Source organism: Sinocyclocheilus rhinocerous, unplaced genomic scaffold (assembly GCF_001515625.1).
Source record: "Sinocyclocheilus rhinocerous isolate Xijiao unplaced genomic scaffold, SAMN03320098_v1.1 scaffold418, whole genome shotgun sequence".
NCBI lineage: Eukaryota > Metazoa > Chordata > Actinopteri > Cypriniformes > Cyprinidae > Sinocyclocheilus > Sinocyclocheilus rhinocerous.
The window spans coordinates 311,256-333,092 of NW_015651146.1; the positions used below are offsets into that span (position 1 = coordinate 311,256).

The 21,837-nt window shown below is 37.4% G+C and overlaps 1 protein-coding gene across 1 annotated transcript in view; it reads right to left on the reverse strand.

Moving 5' to 3' along the window:
• LOC107712655 (E3 ubiquitin-protein ligase UBR4) overlaps positions 1-21,837 on the reverse strand; it is a 51,250-nt gene that overhangs the window by 23,018 nt on the left and 6,395 nt on the right. The window contains exons 12-53 of the mRNA XM_016517963.1: positions 21,683-21,810; positions 21,536-21,574; positions 21,172-21,359; positions 20,239-20,395; positions 20,068-20,153; positions 19,787-19,956; positions 19,349-19,628; positions 19,134-19,266; positions 18,901-18,980; positions 18,141-18,170; positions 17,824-18,053; positions 17,352-17,470; positions 17,157-17,254; positions 16,918-17,075; positions 16,630-16,836; positions 16,443-16,544; positions 16,245-16,345; positions 15,776-16,163; positions 15,152-15,215; positions 14,876-15,067; positions 14,721-14,791; positions 14,481-14,628; positions 12,680-12,913; positions 12,422-12,592; positions 12,148-12,330; positions 11,903-12,061; positions 11,660-11,812; positions 10,322-10,549; positions 10,047-10,204; positions 9,755-9,926; positions 6,027-6,228; positions 5,776-5,939; positions 5,433-5,649; positions 4,846-5,062; positions 4,037-4,100; positions 3,028-3,162; positions 2,751-2,925; positions 2,526-2,666; positions 2,304-2,425; positions 2,105-2,216; positions 1,874-2,004; positions 1,095-1,272 (exon numbers count right to left, since the gene is read on the reverse strand). Of these exons, the coding sequence (XP_016373449.1) occupies positions 1,095-1,272; positions 1,874-2,004; positions 2,105-2,216; positions 2,304-2,425; positions 2,526-2,666; positions 2,751-2,925; positions 3,028-3,162; positions 4,037-4,100; positions 4,846-5,062; positions 5,433-5,649; positions 5,776-5,939; positions 6,027-6,228; positions 9,755-9,926; positions 10,047-10,204; positions 10,322-10,549; positions 11,660-11,812; positions 11,903-12,061; positions 12,148-12,330; positions 12,422-12,592; positions 12,680-12,913; positions 14,481-14,628; positions 14,721-14,791; positions 14,876-15,067; positions 15,152-15,215; positions 15,776-16,163; positions 16,245-16,345; positions 16,443-16,544; positions 16,630-16,836; positions 16,918-17,075; positions 17,157-17,254; positions 17,352-17,470; positions 17,824-18,053; positions 18,141-18,170; positions 18,901-18,980; positions 19,134-19,266; positions 19,349-19,628; positions 19,787-19,956; positions 20,068-20,153; positions 20,239-20,395; positions 21,172-21,359; positions 21,536-21,574; positions 21,683-21,810 (6,485 nt within the window). The remainder of the gene's footprint in view (positions 1-1,094; positions 1,273-1,873; positions 2,005-2,104; positions 2,217-2,303; positions 2,426-2,525; positions 2,667-2,750; positions 2,926-3,027; positions 3,163-4,036; positions 4,101-4,845; positions 5,063-5,432; positions 5,650-5,775; positions 5,940-6,026; positions 6,229-9,754; positions 9,927-10,046; positions 10,205-10,321; positions 10,550-11,659; positions 11,813-11,902; positions 12,062-12,147; positions 12,331-12,421; positions 12,593-12,679; positions 12,914-14,480; positions 14,629-14,720; positions 14,792-14,875; positions 15,068-15,151; positions 15,216-15,775; positions 16,164-16,244; positions 16,346-16,442; positions 16,545-16,629; positions 16,837-16,917; positions 17,076-17,156; positions 17,255-17,351; positions 17,471-17,823; positions 18,054-18,140; positions 18,171-18,900; positions 18,981-19,133; positions 19,267-19,348; positions 19,629-19,786; positions 19,957-20,067; positions 20,154-20,238; positions 20,396-21,171; positions 21,360-21,535; positions 21,575-21,682; positions 21,811-21,837) is intronic.

Here is a 21,837-nt window from a genome sequence, read left to right on the forward strand (position 1 = left end):
TCAATCATTGCTTCAAGGCAGGGATTGGCGGAAGCGTGTTACGTTTGGATCGTTTGAAACATGGCGGCTGGAGATCTGATAAGATCGTTGAATTCACTGGCAGATGAAGTGGAGCGTGAACAGAGAAATATATGAAGCGTACTCAATGCTAAAATCAAACGTTCGAACGACCGATCGAATGTCTAACCGAACGTCTTGAGCTTTGAGCGTCTTACACTGCGGGTGACCCACGTGACGCCAGCGTCTTGAAATTAGCTGGTTTTTAAACATTTAAGGAGCCAAGCTGCTGTGTAAAGACTATAAATGGACATTACAAGCATTACAATAATGATATTTTATACCTAAAATAATACTCAACCATTTCCTGAAAAAAAAAAAAAGAATAGGTTTAAAATACAGACATGTGGTTCTTAATTTCTTTTTATTAGCCTAATTCACCATTTGTAAACTGATGTTTACTGTTCATTTTTTAGAAATATCAATAGCATTTTTATTAAAACTATATTCACTGAATGCAATCAAAAAATCGAGAATTGAATCGAATCGAGAGTTTGCGAATCAAAATCGAATCGGGACATCTGAATCGATACCCAGCCCTAGACCATATGCACTACCAGTCAAAAGTTTAGAACAATTAAGATTTTTCAAAAAAGTCTCTAACGTTCACCAAGGCTGCATTTCTTTGATAAATACAGTAAAACAGCAACACTGTAAAATATAATTTCAAAGAACAGTTTCCCATTTTAATGTTTTAAAATGTCATTTATTCCTGTAATGGCAAAGCTGTAATGACTGCAAAAAACTCAACTTTGAAGTTTGAAGCTTTGCCATCACACAAATTAATTACATTTTAAAACATTCAAACAGAAAACGGTTATTTTAAATTGTAATAATAGTTCACAATATTACATTTTTTTCTGTATTTTTGACAAATAAAATGCAGCTTTGTTGAAAAAGACACTTTACAAAAAATTTACAAATGCAAAAAAATAAAAAAATACTTATTCCAAACATTTGACCAGCAGCATCCATCTCAAAAATTGCTAAACAAATAAAATGTTTCTCTCAGAGGTCAGAAATGTGTAAGCAGTGACCTTGCTGGTCTTGTTGCAGACTAAGAGCTATAGCCAGCTCCACCATGGTCTCATCATCAGCGTCTGGAGGGATGTCCAGCATGGGTGGGAAGCCCTCCGCCCCTGCCAGCAGAGCTTCTAGTGGAGAAGGGTTTCCATTGTTCACATTCTCTGCTGTCTCCAGGACCATAGATTCAGACTGCAGATCAAACAAAGAGAGGAGAGGATTACATAACAACCGCCTTCTTTACATACAGCACTTTGGACAAAGACTTATTTTAAAGCAACAACCGCCATCTCAAATATTTAATTAAAGTGTTCATTGCAGATGTTTCACCAGAGACTGATTTTTTAGGAGCTGGCTCTTAAAAAGCATGAATTGGACTATTTAGTGTTCTCAGTTTACTTGAAGCTGGTCACCTCATATTTGTGCATCATTATTCATAACCGAGTGAATCCATTTGGGCAAACTTAGTTGATTGTTGATGTTTTCTTCCTGATTAATTGTGCACATTCTGGAATATTTGGAAAATATGCTTAGGAATAAACTTTAATGCATCTTGACTTGTGATGATTATTTGTTCATTACGTAGTATATTAATATATAATTATATGACCTTGCATGATTTAAAGATGATCATTATTACTGCTCAATAACTTCTTACATTTTTTTTTATTATTGGTTCAGTAAATGTTGGTTTGCTGACATGCATACATATCACAGTCTAATCATTGTCAGATATACATATTAACACTTCTAAGTGTCCAACAGCTGGACTCAGAGTGGTTGCGAAACTCACCACCATCTCAAAGTCTCCGTGGTCCACCTCGCTTTGCTCTTGACTCTCCTGCCTGCCGCCTTCCCCTCCCGTCAGGTTTGAGGACTGCATCTTCTCGTCAGCATCATCATCATCGTCGTCATCTTTATCTCCTAAGATATGAAAGCACAGCAATGCATTTTTTTTGGGTTGATTCATTGTAAGGTGTTTGTATGATTCACAAGTCACAAAGCTGAAAGGCACGGCTCTTACCCATGGGTGTGTTGGAGCGAGGGGGAGAAGGCAAGGTCACATGTCTGCGTTTGTTTCTGGGTCTCAAAACTCTAATCAGAGCCTGTTTGCATGCAAAGCTCACAGAGGTGTCCTGCAGACAAGAAAGATGTGAGAACTGCAATATACATTTTTTTCAAAAGGTAAAGATCATGGAGAAGAACCACAATAGAATACGTACAGGGCAGAGCAGCATCTGCATGTAGATTTTAGATGCCACATTGATGTAATCCAGCTCACAGGTGCAGTAACCGTGAATGATATCAACCAGTGCATTGACTGTGGCTTCAATGTGAGTTAGACCTAAAAGAAAAATGTAAAAACGTGTCAGTTTCCTGAAACAATAAATTGATGAACTCCTAGTGTGACTCAAATCAATAAATACCACTGTGTGACTATGTACCTGGCAAACAGGCGGGAGCCAAAAATGCGTTCTTGGGTTTGAGAGAATGAAGCTTCCAGAAGTTAGTGACCAGCTGCATGATGAAGCTACAACTCTCAGTATCAGCTTGTTTCAGTCCATCCTTCCCATCATCACCTATATCTGAAGAAAGAAAAAAAAAATACTTTATGAAAAGGTGCATAAAAGGACAACAAGATGAATGTCAAAAAAGTTCAATGGGTGTACCAGTGTCTGACTGAGGAAGTCTGGACTCGGTGAAGTGCACGAGGTTGTTGGGTCTCATGATGGCGATGGAGCGGGCTGTAATCACCAGCCTCTGGAACACATCAGGGTCTAGCTCCTTCCCTTCTTTACTACAGCTGTTCAGACACTGTACTGCATTGCTCAGCAGAGACTGATCCTAAACACAGATTAAGCACCGATTAGAAAGCTGAGCTTAAAGATATGGTGATTCATGTCTAAAACAGGATAAAGTTCTGATCAGCAGGGATCATGTTTGTACCTTGTGGTTGTGGTAGGCTGTGCGGCTGGTGTGCAGGCTAGCCAGAAGGCCTTTGGTCTGCTGTTGTACTCCAGCAGGAGTGGGGATGGACAGGAGGAGAGTGGCCAACTCTAGAGCAGTAGCTTTATTTTTCTCCTGTAGATCATAGGGATGGAAAGTCACAAGTAAATGAAAATTTCATTCAAAACAAACTGAAACAATCTGAACCCCCCCACCCCCCAGCAAAAAGCAGTGCTGTAATTTTGAATTAAAACTATTACAAATAGTTTTTGTTAACTGAAAATATAAAATAAATGATAAAAAATTATTAAAAACTGAACTAAAAAAAAAATACTAAATTGTAATAAGAACTAGAAGTATTTAAATTACTAAAAAAAAATTACTAAAAATTAGAAAGATAAATAGAAATATTAAAAAAAAACTAAATGTAAAACCAATAAAATAGAATTTAAAATAATATAAATTATTTCTTATTCAATTAATAATTGAAAGAAGCTAATTCGAAATATTAATAAATACCAAACTATATTTAATATTTAATACTAAAATAACAGTGGCTTTAAGTAGTGTAATCACAAAACCAAAATTTCAATGATTTTTGAAACCAAATTTGATTTCACAGCAAAAATTGAACAGGCACTGAAATATTTACAATGCATCTACATGAATACTAAAGGTATAATTTTAGTTTATGTTGTGCAGGCCAATATAATTGTCATCTTTGGAATTATACTGACACCTAGTTGTGTGGATGTAGATTGCTAGAAATGTGCTATTCAGAGTCAACCATGACTAATTTGTCCAATAACAAGGTTATGAAGATAAAGCAAGTAGTATATCAGCTAGTCATCTGATCTCAGCATGGAAAAACAGCTTTTATTAAGTAAATGATATGAATTCTTCATCTTATGTGAGCGTACATAATTTTAAACATGCATTCTTAATTTCGGATCACCTGTTACTGGTACTTTTGATATGCCTAATCACAAAAGGAACAAGATTTCCTTACCTTTTCATTGGGGGAACCCACAGCAAAGCAGTTCTCTAGAGCTTCCAGTGAGCTGACCACCAACCTAGAGATCAGACAACAGTTAGATAGGGAAAGCAATGTGTAATATAAAAATTATAGCAGTCCATACAAACCATACAAAGTCCACACATTTAAATTCTACATCATTCTCAAAGCATTGCCATTTTCAAACCATAACACATAATCAAACGCTAAAAGCATTAAAGTAAAACACCTATGTGATTACTAATGTCTTTATAAATGCTGTATTTGTCCTGCATGATCTACACCAGAGCAAGCTCAGTCTGACTGCTGTCTCACTCACACACACACACACACACACACACACACACACGAGCAAACCACCATGCACACAAGCAGAGAAAGGGCGGTTACTAACCGGTCCAAGGCTGATAAGGACTCAGTTTCACAACTTTTTTTTTTTATTGTTTTAGGGAGCAAAGAAAAAGAAAAATGTGTGAGGATCACAGAAAAGAAATGCGTAAAATGATTTGTATGTCAAACACAGGAAACGTAAGCATGCGAGCACAAGGTCATTATGATGGCAGCCATGCACTGGACATGTCGCACACACCCCCACCACTCCCTTTTCTCTCCTCTGCTCTTCGTTTCAGTTACGTTAATTGACATCAATTACGGGCACTCTTGAGACAATAATACAGATTAAATGCAGTGAATTAAGTGAAATGAAGACAAAGATAGAAGACATGTTTTTTTTTTCCTTTACAGGAAATCATATTAAATAAAAGGTTGAAATCAGAGCACACTGGCTTAGGAGACAAGTGTACCTCTCCAGTACAGTGCCGCTTGTTGTGATGGGGCTGGTGATGTCACTGTCTCCGGTGCCATTGCTCTGGTTTAGGTTGGGGCTACACACGTTGTTGACTGCAGCTGAAGGGAAGTCCTCAGGCGGCTCATCTGGCCAGCCGAACTGCTCTTTGGTTTTGCCATAAATCTTAATGGAGTCCAGCATGGTGACACCTGCTGGGTCAACTGAAGCACCAACTGAAACAAAAAAACATCAGCATTAATAATTAGTCACTCTTAATATTAAGAGCTTAAATGTTAGGAATTAAATTAAAAATAAATTATAATTTAATTAAAAATTGCAATCGCTCATTTATATAAATTCCATATAGAAATATATCAAAATGTATCAATTATTAAAAAACATTATGGCACACACACACTCATATACATATATGAAAGATCACAATCTCTTTAAGTAAATGACATTAAATAAAACAAATCTGCAATATCTACATCAATTTTATTTCACAATATTCTGAATTTTAAAAAAATCATGCCATTTTATTTTTATTTAATTTAAATGTAATTCATTATTATCTTTTTGTTTTGTCTGTTGGGCTCTTACTGAAAATTGAGAGCTTCTTGTCTGCCTGAAGGGCTTCCTCACGAGTGAAAGGGAAGTCAAACCAGCGGGAGCGGGTCAGGTTCAACTGCATGGTACGTCCAAAGATTTCAATGTAAGAGGGAGCTCGCTCAATGGCCTGAGTGCCCACCTGCACCCTCATTCCCGTCATCACCATTGAGTTGTTATTGTTCACTACTTCCACTGTGAAACCTCCAGGCTGTTGACAGGAACCAACATAAATGACTCAAAAAAAAAAAAAAGTATGAAAAAGTAGCTAAAATGTCTTAGCAACACATTGATGGTAACTTCTAAATAATATTCTAGCTGGAATCATGTTTGTTACCTTGGTGTTGGCCACATACATCCCTGTAGAGTTCAGGCGGTGTTTGATCTGTTGGCCGTTGTAGACCTGCAGCAGGTCATTGCCTCCAAACTCCACCTCTGTTAGCTGCTGATTGTGCTCGAAAAAGTCCACAGGGAAAGTAACTTGGCTGGATGTGCGTGTGGCTGATGAGGAAAAACAAAATGGAACATAAATATCTCTAAACAACACTAAACAACGTGATTAATCAGAGCAAATGTGGTGTGACTCACTGGCCGTGGCTGCCTTGCGTTTGCGGACTGGTTTCATGATGCTGATCACACTGCTAGGCTGAAGGGAGGGCTGGAGCCAATAGGACGTGTTCTCCACGTTGGCCATGTATATACGGAGGCTGCCATCTTCACACAGCAGAATCATGGTGGTGCGCTGCTGCTCGTTGCTTGCTGTGTGACGGATCGCAACCATGTCCTGAATCTGAGGGGAAGAGAGACTTTTTCTTATTTGTGTTTGCACCATATTAGGTTTTATCTTTACTATTTATATTAGGCCTCTGGTACCCTGGTATTGGTACTAAATTTGGTTGGCTGGTTGGCATTTTAACGCCATGCCAGCTTCTTTGGCTTAGGGCTGGACAATAATTCAATATCAATATGTATCGTGATGTAATTTTTTTCAATAACGGTGATATGATTTTTAAACACATTTCCGATATTTCGATATACATTACCAGTGTTTCCCATACATTGATTTATTTTTTCTGCAGCAACTCAGAACACGTTTCATACTCTTTATACTGGCTAAAGCACATTTGCTTTAATCTATAAGAATAATCAGCCTACACTACCAGTCAAAAGTTTTTGAACAGTAAGATTTATTTATTTATTTTTTTTTTAAGAATTCTCTTCTGCTCAAAAAGTCTGCATTTATTTTATCCAAAGTACAGCAAAAACAGTAAACATTTTGAAATATTTTTACTATTTTAAATAACTGCTTTCTATTTGAATATATTTTAAAATATAATAATTTATTCCTGTGATCAAAGCTGAATTTTCAACATCACTACTCCAGTCTTCAGTGTCACATGATCCAGAAATCATTATAATATGCAGATTTGCTGATTATCAATATTTAAAACAGTTGAGTAAATTTTAAAATAAAAAGCTTTTGTAATATTATACACTATTCCATTCAAAAGCTTGGAGTCAGTATGATTTTTTTTTTTTTTAAAGAAATTATAGAAATTAATACATTTATTTAGCAAGGCTTTAAATTGATCAAAAGTGATGATAAAGACATTTATAATGTTACTTAAGATTTCTATTTCAGATAAATGCTGTTCTTTTGAACTTTCTATTCAACAAAGAAACCTGAAAAAATTCTACTCAGCTGTTTTCAACATAATAAATGATTTTTGAGCAGCAAATGAAAATATTAGAATGATTTCTGAAAGATCATGTGACCGGAGTAATGGTGCTAAAAATATAGCTTTGAAATCACAGGAATAAATTGCATATTTTCAAATAGAAAACAGTTATTTTAAATAGTAAACATTTCAAAATGTTACTGTTTTTGCTGTATTTTGGATCAAATAAATGCAGGCTTGGTGAGCAGAAGAGAATTCTTTAAAAACATTAAAAATCTTACTGTTCAAAAACTTTTGACTGGTAGTGCATGTTAGCCTATAGTTTGAAGTTAAAGATATTAATATTAATTAGGTGAGTCTGAGACTATTATTTGACAGTGATTTCACATTTCTTGTTTGCATGAAAGCCAAATACATATAAAAGATGAACATTAATTTATTTGTGCTGTTTTTTTCCCCTAAAATATTATATGGTTTTATATGAGGTGTCAAAGACTTGGCAAATTCATTTTTCATAAGTTTGTATGCACAGACATCTGTTGTGGGTGTTCTTGGCAGTTTTTACGAGGCTTTTTTTAATAGTGTTCATATCGATATCGGAATTATATTGTATCAACCGAAATTAAGAAATATATCGTGATATAAATTTGGGCCATATCGTCCAGCCCTATTTTGGCTATTTTCATGGTGAGTAACAAGTTGAAATACCACAAAAGAGCAATTTTTAAAACTTATATACGACGCTAAAATGGATTCAGGGTTTACGTAGAAATTTCTTTGAAAGTGCTCGCTGAGCAATATAATTTCCTAAGAGAATTTTAACCATGTTTAATAGATACAGGATTCTGGTAAGGGGAGCACAGCAGTGGATATTCATTTTTTATTAAGAACTTGTGTGTGATTCTGGAATGTTCTATTCGGTATGTCCAATGACTACTGAAACTAAGAATGATAATAGATTCAATAGCTCAGTGTCAATATGCTTGTAATCTCAATTTATGGCATTCAATAATCATCGAAATGCATCAAAATGCATCAGTAATGCAAACACTAAACTCAATGCAAATCTTTTTTAATTATTACTAAATATTACTTATTATTAAATAAAAAAAATTATTTATGATTTTATAATATTTCCAGAGCTGTGAATAAATTTAAAGTCAAAATCACAGTTTTCTGTGATTAATCACATCTAACATTATTAATTGCAATGAAGTAGTGTGAGCATATGTTAGCCACAGAAAGTGAGTAAAAACATTAGCGCAGCCTCAGGAGTCAAAAACAACAGATGTTGCATTAAACGATTCACACTTATCACAGAAATCAATAGGGCTGGGTAAAAAATATAAATTTGGGCCATATCGTCCAGCCCTATTTTGGCTATTTTCATGGTGAGTAACAAGTTGAAATACCACAAAAGAGCAATTTTTAAAACTTATATACGACGCTAAAATGGATTCAGGGTTTACGTAGAAATTTCTTTGAAAGTATAAATCTAAAATATAATTTCCTAAGAGAATTTTAACCATGTTTAATAGATACAGGATTCTGGTAAGAGGAGCACAGCAGTGGATATTCATTTTTTATTAAGAACTTGTGTGTGATTCTGGAATGTTCTATTCGGTATGTCCAATGACTACTGAAACTAAGAATGATAATAGATTCAATAGCTCAGTGTCAATATGCTTGTAATCTCAATTTATGGCATTCAATAATCATCGAAATGCATCAAAATGCATCAGTAATGCAAACACTAAACTCAATGCAAATCTTTTTTAATTATTACTAAATATTAATTATTATTAAATATATATATTTTTTAATGATTTTATAATATTTCCAGGGCTGTGAATAAATTTAAAGTCAAAATCACAGTTTTCTGTGATTAATCACATCTAACATTATTAATTGCAATGAATTAGTGTGAGCATATGTTAGCCACAGAAAGTGAGTAAAAACATTAGCGCAGCCTCAGGAGTCAAAAACAACAGATGTTGCATTAAACGATTCACACTTATCACAGAAATCAATAGGGCTGGGTAAAAAATATCGATATCTCGATATTATTCGATTCTCTTTAAATCCCAAGAATCGATTAGTGTAGCCTGTTTTCAGTTAATGGACGGAACATTAACACAAATTAAACATGACTAAACATTCCGAAGGCAAGTTGAAAGAAAGAGTACAACTTTACAATCTGTATCCTGTCTCATGTAATCGCTCAGTCAGTGTTTCAGCCGTGCAAATACTTCAATATAAAGTCTTGTAAACAATGTCACGTAACGTCACATTTACCTCAGAAACAAACATATTCGGATAGCTTACAAATCAGTCAATTTTAACCTTCAATATTATAGTAATCTAGTACCAAATTACTCTCATGTATATTTTACAGCATTAGTTGAGAGATTTTTTTTTTTCCTTGAGAAAATTTGGCAAGTACTGTACCTGATATATATCCAAAATAATCGATATTGAATCGAATCGAAAACTTATGAATGAGAATCGAATCGAATCGTGAAATTTGTGTCAAAACCCAGCCCTAGAAATCAATGTGTTTTTTTACAATAAAATATCTAAACTTTTATAATATATTTTATACTTCCTTAGGACCACTAGGAATTTCTAAAAACTGACCTTAGCTTTTGCAGGCAGGGTTTTGATCTCCTGGATGAGGAACGTGTCTGGTTTTACCATGATGACCAGAGGGATGCCTGTGGTCTGCTGGACACAGCACACCAAACCTGGGTGGTTCATCACTTCTGACCACTGACAGAGTGCTGGAGATGTCTTACTACTTCCATTAGATCTGCATGTGCAAGAGAACAAACATTAAAGAAAAACAAAACACATGAGAGAAAGAGTGTTACAATCTAATTTTTAGATTAAACGTTTCTGTACAAATTTAGAAGAGGAAGAAGAATTCTACCCTTTGACATTGATGGTAAAGAGTCTCCGTGTTTCCATGTTGCTGCAGCTCACTGTGGCAGCAAATGACTTGCCCTGACTGTAGCTGAAGAAGAGCATCTGCAGGACGTGGGAGTAATACACAGAGACTCCGCCTCCAGCCACCTGGCCATTACTGTCCTGCGAAGCAAACACAGAACAAACTCAGCATGCGGTCACACTCAATCCATTCTGAATCTACTTGGTTAACTTATTGCAGTCTATCTGACTATATAGGAAGACAGAACATTGTAAAACCTTCAGGTCCTCGTGGTTGATCTCCAGAACGTTGGTGACATAGAAAGGGCCATGCTGGGCACTGCTGGACTCGTCCATCACCTGAGTGTACATGTATCCAGCTGAGGACATGATCACAATGATGTTTTTGCCCTCCTCATTGAACAGGAATGTGGCATCTCTGATCTTTGAACTTGGTAGCAGGAAGTAGTACATGGGGCTCAGGGCATCTACAGATAAGTCATAAATCTGCAAAAAATAGTGATTTAAGAGACATTACTTATGCTAGAACTAATGACACATGACTATATAGGGTATACTATATGACTATATAGGGCAGGGGTTTTCAACTTTTTAGGACATGCGCCCCCCCAAGTTTGTCTAATGCACTGGCCTGATCGTTAAGATAGTTTGGGGGGGGCTAAGGTGACAGATAGTGGGGCTGAAACCCACCTAAAAAGGATTTAGAACCTCCCCTGGCATAGCGTGCGTAATTATACTGAAACATAAATATATAACCAGTTTACCAAACCTCAAACGCTTGTCTTGTGTAGCTCTGCAATGCGCATGCGTAGTCTGTGCAGTCCCATCTCATTTTCTCTTCCAACTTCAAAATTGCCCTACATCGCTGCAGAAGTAGCAGCGTTTACAAAAGTGTTTACAAAATGAACGTGCAAAGAAGGTCAAATGCCCTTTACAAATAAACGGTAAAACAGCGATGTAGGACGATTTAGAACGATTTTGAAGTTGGAGGAGAAAATGAGATGGGAGTTTTTCGATATACCCTAACTGTCATGAACCGGAATGCACAGAGTTCACACAGAATTAGACAAGATGAGAGTTTGAGGTTAAAAAGTATATAAATTGTAATTTTTTTTTAGAAAATGACAGATCGTTTCGCTAGATAAGACCCTTCTTCCTCGTCTGGGATCTTGTGGAACGCTTTGAAGCTGCATTGAAGCTGCAATTTGGACCTTCCACCCAGTGAACCCCACTGAAGTCCACTATATAGAGAAAAACCCTGCAATGTTTTCCTCAAAAACCTTAATTTCTTTTCGACTGAAGAAAGAAAGACATGAACATCTTGGATGACATGGGGGTGAGTAAATGAGGAAATTTTAATTCAGAAGTGAACTAATCCTTTAAGATATATTAAAACCGAAAATGTAATTTAAGTTGTATTAACATTTTAATGTACTGTATTTTTTTATTAAATAAATGCAGCTTTGGTGAACATTAGGGACTTTTCAAACAACAAAAATATTACTGAGCCCAAACATATATTTTTTATACATTTAATTTATTTTACAATTTTTTTAAATTTGTGTATCAATTTTTTTATTTGACAATATTAATCACCTTGACAAAATCAGCAGTGATGATAGCCAATTCAGTCTGTGATCCAGGAAGCCATATGGCCTTGATGATGAAGTTTCCAGTGGCAAGTTGAGGATGCAGGACTAAGTGATCTGAGACAGAGCCTGTGCTGCTGAAAGTCAGAACGTGGCAGTCCTGTAGATGAGACACAGAAACAAGACTAAAGTCAGCGGAAACAAACCTGTGAAATAAATCCTTCATAGTTTCCTTCACTGTGTTTGTTACCTTGAGTCCACACACTGCCAGATAGTCCTCATTACAGGGGTTTCCTGTGAGGCTGAGCACTGTGAAGGGGACTGGAGCGGAGGCCAGGCGAGTCAGAGTCAGTTTCCTCTTACTGGAGTCAGCCTGCTTCAACAGCGCAGACAACTGCAGGACCGTGATCTGCAAAAAACAGCCAATCACCATGTAGTCACAATTAAACATGAAGTTGCAATGATACAAACACATGTTCGGGTTTTCTGGATTACCTTGCCCTTCTCATGGCTGACAGCGAGGTGTTGTCTGCGTCCGTGAGGGGACGACAGCACACACATGGCCACCCGACGCAGCACATGGGCGCTGATGAGCTGGCGGATGGTCTGTCCTTGATCTCCACTGTAGTTCATCCTGACGTTCTCAAAAGCGCCCTCTTGTGAGCCCAGTGTGGGAACCTGGAGGATAAAAACATGCTTAGTGTTAGCAATTGTGATTCAAGAAATCCACGTGTGTGTTAGAATTATTCTTAAGGTGTTTGGTTCATACCATGAGCTGGTCTGTCATCTCAACAGTCTTGTCTTGAGTGTGTAATTCGTTGAGAGCGTGTTGAGCCCGGCTGCTGCTACCCACCGCCGATGCCTGCTGGAAATTGGTCTGAATGGCATCCATTAGGAAAATGAGCAACTCCAGCACCAGGGCTGCAGTGGAGGAGCTCGCCTGTGAAAAAGAATGATTACAGTGAGTCAGATTCACTTTTGATATCAAAACAGTTTCAGAGAATAAAGAGCGAAGAAATTCTCATACCACTTGGATGAGTAGATCCTCTCTGCAGCCCTCAATGTTTTTACACACGCTGCTCTTCTTAGGTTTGTCGTCGTCGCTGCTTTTGCCGTCACAGATGGTGACTTTTCCCTTGTCCGCGGGTGAGGAGCTCTGGTGACGGATGGCGCTCTCTGGCATGCGCAGCTCGCTCTGGAACGCCAAGGACTCCTTCATGGTGGAGCTCATCCCACTGCTGGGACTTCTTTTCACTAGAGCCTGTAAAACAAGGATACAGACCCAAGATCAGGGATATGGGATACATTTCATTACTCAGACTAAATTACAAAGGATGTATATGCCAGGAGGGGGCACCACAGGGAAGAGGGAATCAAATTTGACTGTTACATGCTTTGTGTTTCCATCAAGGAGACATGCATGGGTGGATATGGCTTAAATGTTGAAATGATCATCTGAAAAAGCTTTTTAGATTAGAAAATTAAGTGAAAATCTTAAGGAAATACAACAACTATATTGAAGATTAAAGGAACAGTTCACCCAAACATTAAAATTGTAACATAATTTACTCACCCTCATGCTGTTCCAAATTTTTTCACAAACAAGGTATTAAATGGGTCATCAAACTAAAAATGAAGTATTTATTTCTGTCTACACTTTGTATTAGTTTTTTTTGTAATTAATTTTATATGAGGGTTTGCAATTTTTGCAGCTATCTGGATTGTGCAATTCCTCAGTTTTCTAGAAATAAACGTTGAATAAAACTGGCAAAATGTAAATTTATAAATTAAATAAATACACTACCATTTCAGAATTTCAGAAAGATTCTGTGGCATTGAAGACTGAAGTAATAGCTGCTGAAAACATATCAAAATATTAAAATATATTAAAATAGAAAATCATTCTTTTAAATTGTAATACTATTTCAAAAATATTCATGTTTTTACTGTATTTTGGATCAAACAGATGCAGCCTTTGAGAGAACAAGAGACATTTAAAAAAAAACAAAAAAATATTATACCGACTCTTATAACTTTTGAACATTAGTGCAAGTAAATAAACAATCACTAAAAGGTTGCAAATTTTGTCTAAGTTGAGCTTACTTAAGCTTATGCTAGTTTGGGTTCAAATGTTTTTTGTAGTTACTGATAAACTATTTCGAAAAATAAAAGGATTTGTAACAGGTTTGAACTATTTACTTTTCGTCCATCCATGCAGTACAAAAGGACTGAAATTTTGTGTTGGGTGTAAAATTTCAAGGAATGCTACATTTGTTATTGTAATAAGCTAAAACCATGCAATAACAGAGTTGCACACAGAAAGTTGGAGACTTAAATATTGCATTCTTGATCAGTAAATGAACTGAATATTAATTCAATAAAATTTGAAATTATGACATTTTTATGACATATATAAATTATTTTTGATTGTTACAGCTTGTGACATAATGCAAGTCTTCATTTAGTAGATTTTTGACTACTTTTTTGTTTTTGTGGAGTTTAACAGCAATAGTTACTACTATGGATACAGGTATGCAACAACTATTCCTGTGGCTTTGAAACAACATGAGTAATTGTTTATTTTTTTGGGTGAACTATTCCTTTAACAATATAATGAAATGAACTGAATTCATCTTAAGTAATAAACTACCAAATAGTAGAGGATAAATTTGCTTAACTATCAAAAAAGGAAAAGATGAAATGTTGCAAACCCTGATGAATTGAGGGAGGTCTGAAATGAGCTAATGTCAGTCAATAATAAATGATTTGCAAGCCAAAGTTACCGCAGTTGCTCTTTTCCCATGATGACCTGAAGTATTCGGTCTCACCTGGCAGCTGCCATCCTCCTTGGCACCGCAGTCACAGAAGAAAGAGCCGTATTTGGCATAGGAGATCTCATGATCTTTGTGACAGACCTTAGCACACACTGTGCACACACCTACCCCATCCACCATCTTACAAGTGTGACAGTGATACCTGTATGGGGAAGAGCAGGAAATTAAAGAGCGACAGCACAGCTTCTGAATGCTTCTGTTGCATAGCAAAGGAATGCTGAGTGGATCCATTACCAGTGCTGGTTCATGAACTCCTTTTGTGTGATGGTGAAGGTGCATAGCTTATTGCAGAGCGAATCCTCATCCTAAAACACAAGAAACTCAGATATGATTGGAAAAATTGAAGCAATATTTAAATCTAAGGCACAGTGAGTAGACTGTCTCCTGACCGAGTCTTCAGCCTGTGAGTCTTCCTCCTCTACAGCCAGCTCCTCCACCCAGTCAGAGTCAACTTCAATAGCCTTTTCCTCTCCCTCCATCAAGAGCTGGGATGAGCCCTGGCCGCTGCTCTGCCTTAAAGCATTCATCACATCTGCCAGGTAGGAAATGATGTGGCAGGCACACTCCAGCATGCTTGCATGCTGCAAACAAGAATGTTTCACTTATGGTGCCACACAAACACAAGATGTGCAAATGGTTATCCTTAAAATGGACTTAACACCTACCTTGCCTTGTGACACATTGGCTGTAACTTTTTCCACGACATTCTTCTGATACAAGTATTTTTTACTGAAAGATAAACAGGAAAAGGTCAGATTTAGATTAAATTGGAGGTAAAAGACCCCATGAAATCAGGATGGAGTTTTGTGGCTTCAGTGTGGTAGTTTTATGTCATATTGAGGTCAAAAGTTTTAGCTGATATGAACGTATATGCATAAATTTATAATCCTTTTATTCTCTTCTAGGAAAAAACAGGAAACACTCCCTTCTAGGAAACATACACTTCAAAAATGTGTCTAATAAAATGCTGACATTTAAATGCAAATATGTTCGTTAAATTTAAATTGTATATTACATTAAAACATTGTTATTATAAAAAGTATAAACTTTCATTATTATTTTTATTATTATTTAAATATAATTTAAAATGTTTTACACACATATATATATATATATATTATTATTAATAATAATATTAATATAACAATATTAAATAATAAATGAACTTTTCCACGACATTCTAATTTATTGAGATGCACCTGTATTATATATTTTTTCATAATATTTCTTCTTACAATATTATATTATTATTATATTTTTTAATATATATTTATATCCAAGTCACTTGCCATCTCGTGAGCCAGTCAATGGCAGCTCTGTGTAGCTGTAGATGTCCTGCTCCTTGTCCCGCACTGGCTAGAGTGGCCATGATGACCATGAGTTCAGGGAAGCCCGCCCCATCCCCGCTGGCCAGCATCTCTGTTGCCATGGGTATGAGAGTGCTCAGAAGCACAGTGCAGACGCCCTCGCCCACCTGGCTGTTATCACGGACAATGTAGGAGGTGAGGAGTTGCAGTAGCTGTCTATTCTCTTGCACTGTGTCCAGCTGGTCCGAATCTTTAGGAGGGGAGGCCGTCATGCGCCTCAGCCAGGCCTGCAGCCTCGTGGGCTCCACGCAAGCCAGCTGGGCTAGCGAGCCGCACAGGCACAGAAGACTGGGATTGGGGCTCTTTTCCGCTGAGGGGTGAACACAGATAGGACATGTGAGAGGGGGAAATCAGATGCCATAATTATGGGAGACAGTGCATGGCTACTTACTGAGCTGGAAAAGTTTAGTGAAGAATTTCAGAACCCGGTTACAGAACTTTGCTGATAGATTCTCATTGGCAGTGGCCATCATGATCTGCACCAATTCTCCGCTACAAGAAAAGAGGGGGGGAAAGGATGTATTAAATTGATGCAGAATGCTTCTAGCAATTTCGAAAGAATTATTAATATTATTTGGCCAAGACCTACCTGAATGAGAAGAACTCCTCCATTGCTTTGCGGACCTGACTGCTTTCCAGCTGTTTCTCCAAGTACTGTAGACACTCTTCAAGAATGGACTCATCCAGACCACTAATTGGAAACAGAACAATATTAATCTAAATTCTTTTAGATTGCAGTTCAGGAGTCTTAATCATATGGTCATCTGGGGTCCAACCTGTTGGGGTCAGAGTGATTGGCGATGATGTTGTAGCAGCCCCTGATGAGGCGCTCGTAGACGAGAGCCAGGAAAGCATCTGATTCGGCAGGACCCAAGATCCTCTCCAGCGAAGTGCTGCAGATCTCTGCCACGCTCTCTGTGCTGCTCTCCAGCAGGAGAGGCAGCAGCGTGCGGATCACCTGTGGACTGTTCAGCTCCTCTGTGCTGCAGCAAAACACAAGTAATCTTTAACATCAGTCAATCTTTTATATGATTTGTCTGTTTCAACTGTCGCTCAAGACTTACACAATGAGGTCCCCAGTAAGGCGCACTAATGAGAGCAGAATGTGTTTGAGCGAGGAGGCTACGGGCAGCGATTGGTTGCTGAGGGTCCCCAGGTGGGCAGCCTGAATGGCGCTGATGTAACTTTCCGATGGAATGGTGTCATTGGCAAAGGCGTTCCGCTGTGGACAAAGAACCGATCAGTGTACGGTGAAGTAGTGAGAGTATATTTACTCGAAGAGTTGAAGGAAAAGCATTCTAACCCATGAGCCAAAGTTAGGGAATTCATTGGTGTGAATGTTGTTCCATGTTTCACACAGTGTCTGAACAGCTGATGGCAGATTCTGCATCACAGTCTGACCTGAAAGAGTAAAAATAGAACAACAATGGATTAGATATTCAAATTTACATAAAAGCCATTGAGTCCATAACAACTTGATTTTATCCAGAATTCTTACCAAGCAAATTGGCTTTGCAGCGCGTGGATCCAATGGACAACACAGCAGCATAACCCTGCAGTTTAGCTTCTGTGGGTTTGTTTTCTCCTTCCTCTGGCAGGCTCATCAGAAGGTATGACCTGAGCAAACATATGACCAGCAGACCATTGACATATTTGGATTTGTAATGTTTATTTGAGATGGTTCACCTAAAAATTTAATTAAAATTAATGTCATTATTTACTCTAATGTTATTTAAAGGCAAAATGCTAGGTGTTTTTTCCAAATGTGATCACCTTTTCCGAAGGTTATCAAATGATGTGCACTATATTAAAAGTGTTTGAAGACACTCAAAAAACGTAAGACATTATGATATTAATCGTACCTTAACTCAAGAATCACAGAGATTAAGAGTTAACAACAGCACCTTAAATTTCAGTCTATTCCTCACACAAATCCATCAAACAGACACCCTCAATACAAACATCAGCACCTGGTGAAGGCTGTGTAGACTTCGATGAGCTGCAGCGTGGCGGGCAGCAGGTTTTTGGTGATCTCTGAGGATTTGTGGGGGTCTGTATCAGCAGCTACTTTGGAGAAATGCTCATCTAAAGACACTTGCACTTTGGAAATCACAGCATCCAATGTGTAGATGGTTTGTAGAGAGGGTACTTGGTGAAGAGGTAGGATGCTGTTGGGGTCCACGCAGCAAAACGATGAGATCTATGGAGGAGAGGATTTATGAGGTCATGTATTAGGAGCGAGCAGAAAAATCTATATCAGCCATTAATGGCTACTCTAAGAGTGCACCTGTCTGGCGATGTATTCCTCTGCGAGCTCCTTTATAGCACCATTAATGTGTTTATTATTTTAATAATTATTATTGGTATATTAAAATAATAATAAATATACACAATACAATTTTTGGTGTACAGAGTCCTAAGTTGTATGCTCTATTTTAATTATATTTAATACATTTTAATGTGGGAAAAACACTGAAGCATTTAGCTTCAGCATTCAACTTTAGCTTCTTAACTTCAGCTTTGAACTTTTATTGTAATTCATTGTTTCTGAAAAATTAGCTTGAGATAAAATAGTGGGTAGATACTCAGTTCATGATAACTGATAAAAAAGGAAAAGTGTATATTTTTCTACTGTACCTTGTCATCAGTATTTCACAATTTTTATAATATTTATGTGGTTTCTTAAATAGTGTGACATTTATAAACCTTTTAAAAGTATTTGTAAAAACATCTGATGTTCTCAAAATCAGATACAAAAACTGTTATAATTAAAATAATTGTATAATAATAATCTAATTAATTATATTACATTGTAATATAAAAAATAATAATATAGTATACAATTACATTTAAATAAATAAATAAGTATTATAAAAAAAATGTAAATTTTTTTGAGTAATTAAAGCAGTCCACTTTAAGACACTGAAAAGTTCATGCCACTTTTCCAAGAAAATGTTTGGTTAAGACTCAAATGTTTTTCTTTAACTAGGTGCACAGACACTCCCATGGCTCTAATAGTTGTGCAGACTTGTGATGTGTAGCCTCACCTTGCCATCAAGTCGACTCCTGTCATCCTCTGAGGCTTCAGGAGACAGAACGCAGTAGAATTTCGGCTGTACTGTGGAATCTAAATGAGAGTGATGACAGATAAAAAAAAACACAATCAAAACCGTTCTTGCACTAGATTAGCAAAGCTTACAACTGTTGTACTGCAGTATGTTTGATATCGACCATCAAGGGCATAATGGAGAGAAATATAAGAGTTCTGACTTACTCCTACCTGCCGAGCAGTGCTTGGCCCAGTTCTCCTCCACCTCTTTGAAACCATAATAAAGTGGGACGGCACCTCTCTTTCCTCCATCCTGTCCTGAACTGGCCCCAGATGACAGGGGTGTCAGAAGATTGTACTGAACCTGAGTGAGCAAATAAAACATTGTTACAAACAAGCTACAAAGCAGTGACATGTTTCCAGTGAAAGTACAGCTACATTCGTACCTGCTCAAACAAGTACATGGGAGCTTTTGAGTACTGGTGCAGCAGGTAGTCGAACACAAGCAAGATGCGGGCCAGGTTGAGGGGTACAGCTTGAAGCTGAGAATCCACATGGGCTGTGATTTCAGTGATGGCCTGCATGCAGAGGGTGAGGATGTTGTGGCGGCCCTTTTCAGAGAAGTTGTGAAAGATGAGCAGAAGCAGCTGAAGGTGTTCAACGTTGAGGTCCTCATCAGCAGGGACTGCTCCCTGTAGTGTGTGCTGTTTTAGAGTGCCCACAAACCTTAAAAAAAAAAAAACATATACAGCTTGAGAATATGTAACATGTTATATAAACTTCATGCTAATACACAAGAAACACATGGGTGAGAATTTGGTGTACAATCCAATTCTACATTTGAAAAAAGAGCTGTAATTCTGTAAGATTTGGTGACATCTTACCTTTCCCAGACCTTCATGCACTCGGGTACATCAGGCTCCCCCTGCTGGCTGGCTTTATGCTGCCAGATCAGCAGTAACCTGGACAGCACCGAGAGGGACTGAGGATGGATGTACATGGGCCAGGGGCCCTCTGAGAATGGGGCTACACCCAACTGCTGCAGAAGAGTGTTCTGAGGAAAAGTGATAGAAAACAAAGTATCAGATACCTGACGCCTATCAAAAATGTGTTACATTAATATTAATATAATACAGGTATTTTTTAAGCATATTTCAAAATTTACCTGTAGGGATGGAGAGGGCAGGTCTGATGTTACCAGAGAGTGATTAAAGTGATAGAGGGCAGAGGCGAACTCTTCATCAGAGGACCCTGGACAAAAAAAAAAAAAGTTACATGTTAGGAAAAGCCTAAATGGAAGCCTAAATGTTCGATTAGAGTGAGGGATTTAAAAAACCTTTGACATCTTTGTCGACATCCTTGATGATGCTGGCGAGGGTGGCCATGTGCTGCTCCGTGAGAGACACGCTCAGGTAGTTGCGAATGAAATTGTTTCTGGACTTCAGCATGGAGGTGGTGATGAAGTTCAGTATGCTTGAGGCCAAACTCAAAAACTGGAACAAAAAATGTGTCTTTAGTTTAACATGAAACCGCTTTTGAAAAACTTCACTCATCATTTAATGTGATGTAAATTAGTAAATAAATTAATAAAATAATATATAAAAATTATGATATATTACTGAATATATAAAAATAATACATTTCAAAAACTGAAAAATAAACCCGTCTTTATGTCAACATGAAACGGCAACCCTTTTCACTCATCATGTAATGAATAAAATAAATAAATAAATATTACAATAATTATAAAAATATATACAATTATATAAAAATAATATAATACAAATGTAAAAATTTATAAAATTAAAAAAAAAAAGTTATTTATTTTGCACTGGCAGAAATGGCAGTTATATTGGACTTATACTGACAAGCTAATGGCATAGTTGATATATCACACAGAAACAAAAGCTTGTTTTTGAAAAATTTTCAGTACTATTTATTTATAAGAACAATTTGAATGACAAAAAAAAAAAAACCCCGAACGTGCTTAATTAAATAGTTAAAGGGGTCATATGATATTGCTACATAAAGGAAAAATTGAAATCGCATCATATGACCCCTTTAAATACAGAAAATAGTATCCCAAAAAAAAAAAAATTTCATTCAACATTTCCCTACACTGATTTTGAGCAGCTAAATCATGAACAAGTCTTAACTTTGCTTTGACAAGGTTGGTTATCAGTTACGTAACAAATGTGTTAAAACAACATTTCAGTTCCAGCAGCAATATTACTCAAAATCAGCACTGCACTATACATTATGGCCTTACCAACTCCGGGTCCTTGCGACTAGCCAGGATGTTGCCGTTCTCTGCCGTGTTCAGCTTGCTGGGGCTCTTGAGTCTCGGGGATGTTTCCAGAGGTGGGGGTGGAGGGGGAGGTGGAGGTGCCACCTTCTCTTTACTGGGAGAAATAGTCTCTTCAAACCACAGCCCCAGAATGGGCTCACTATCATCATCTGAAAACACGCCAAGAGCCACAATCAGCACCGCATTCAATGAAGTTATTGTACTGTATGCAAACAAAGCTACATTAGCCATGGAAATCTACTTAAGACAGGTTACTGTTAAAGGCACAATAAATAGAAGCATAATGAGACACTACGAATCTGACCTAAGACAGAGATCTGCTGACCTGAGAAACAAGCTGCTCTTGTCCTCTCCTGTCTTCTCTCTGCTGAAATAATGAACACTGTCACTAGCTGTGACGGCTGCCAGATCGGCGCAGTAAGCAGAGCATGCTTAGCGTGCCACAGAGTTCAAGAACAGGAAGTAAACTGACCTGACTCTGAGCTCTGGGGAGGCCTGACTGCTGTCCTTCTACTACAGCGTGCAGTGCTCAGGAACTGCCTAAGAATGTCCCTGAGACTCCTCAGCCCTGACACTAGCTCAGTAAACCACAAGCAAACCCTGACCTCAGCTGCATAGAAAATAACT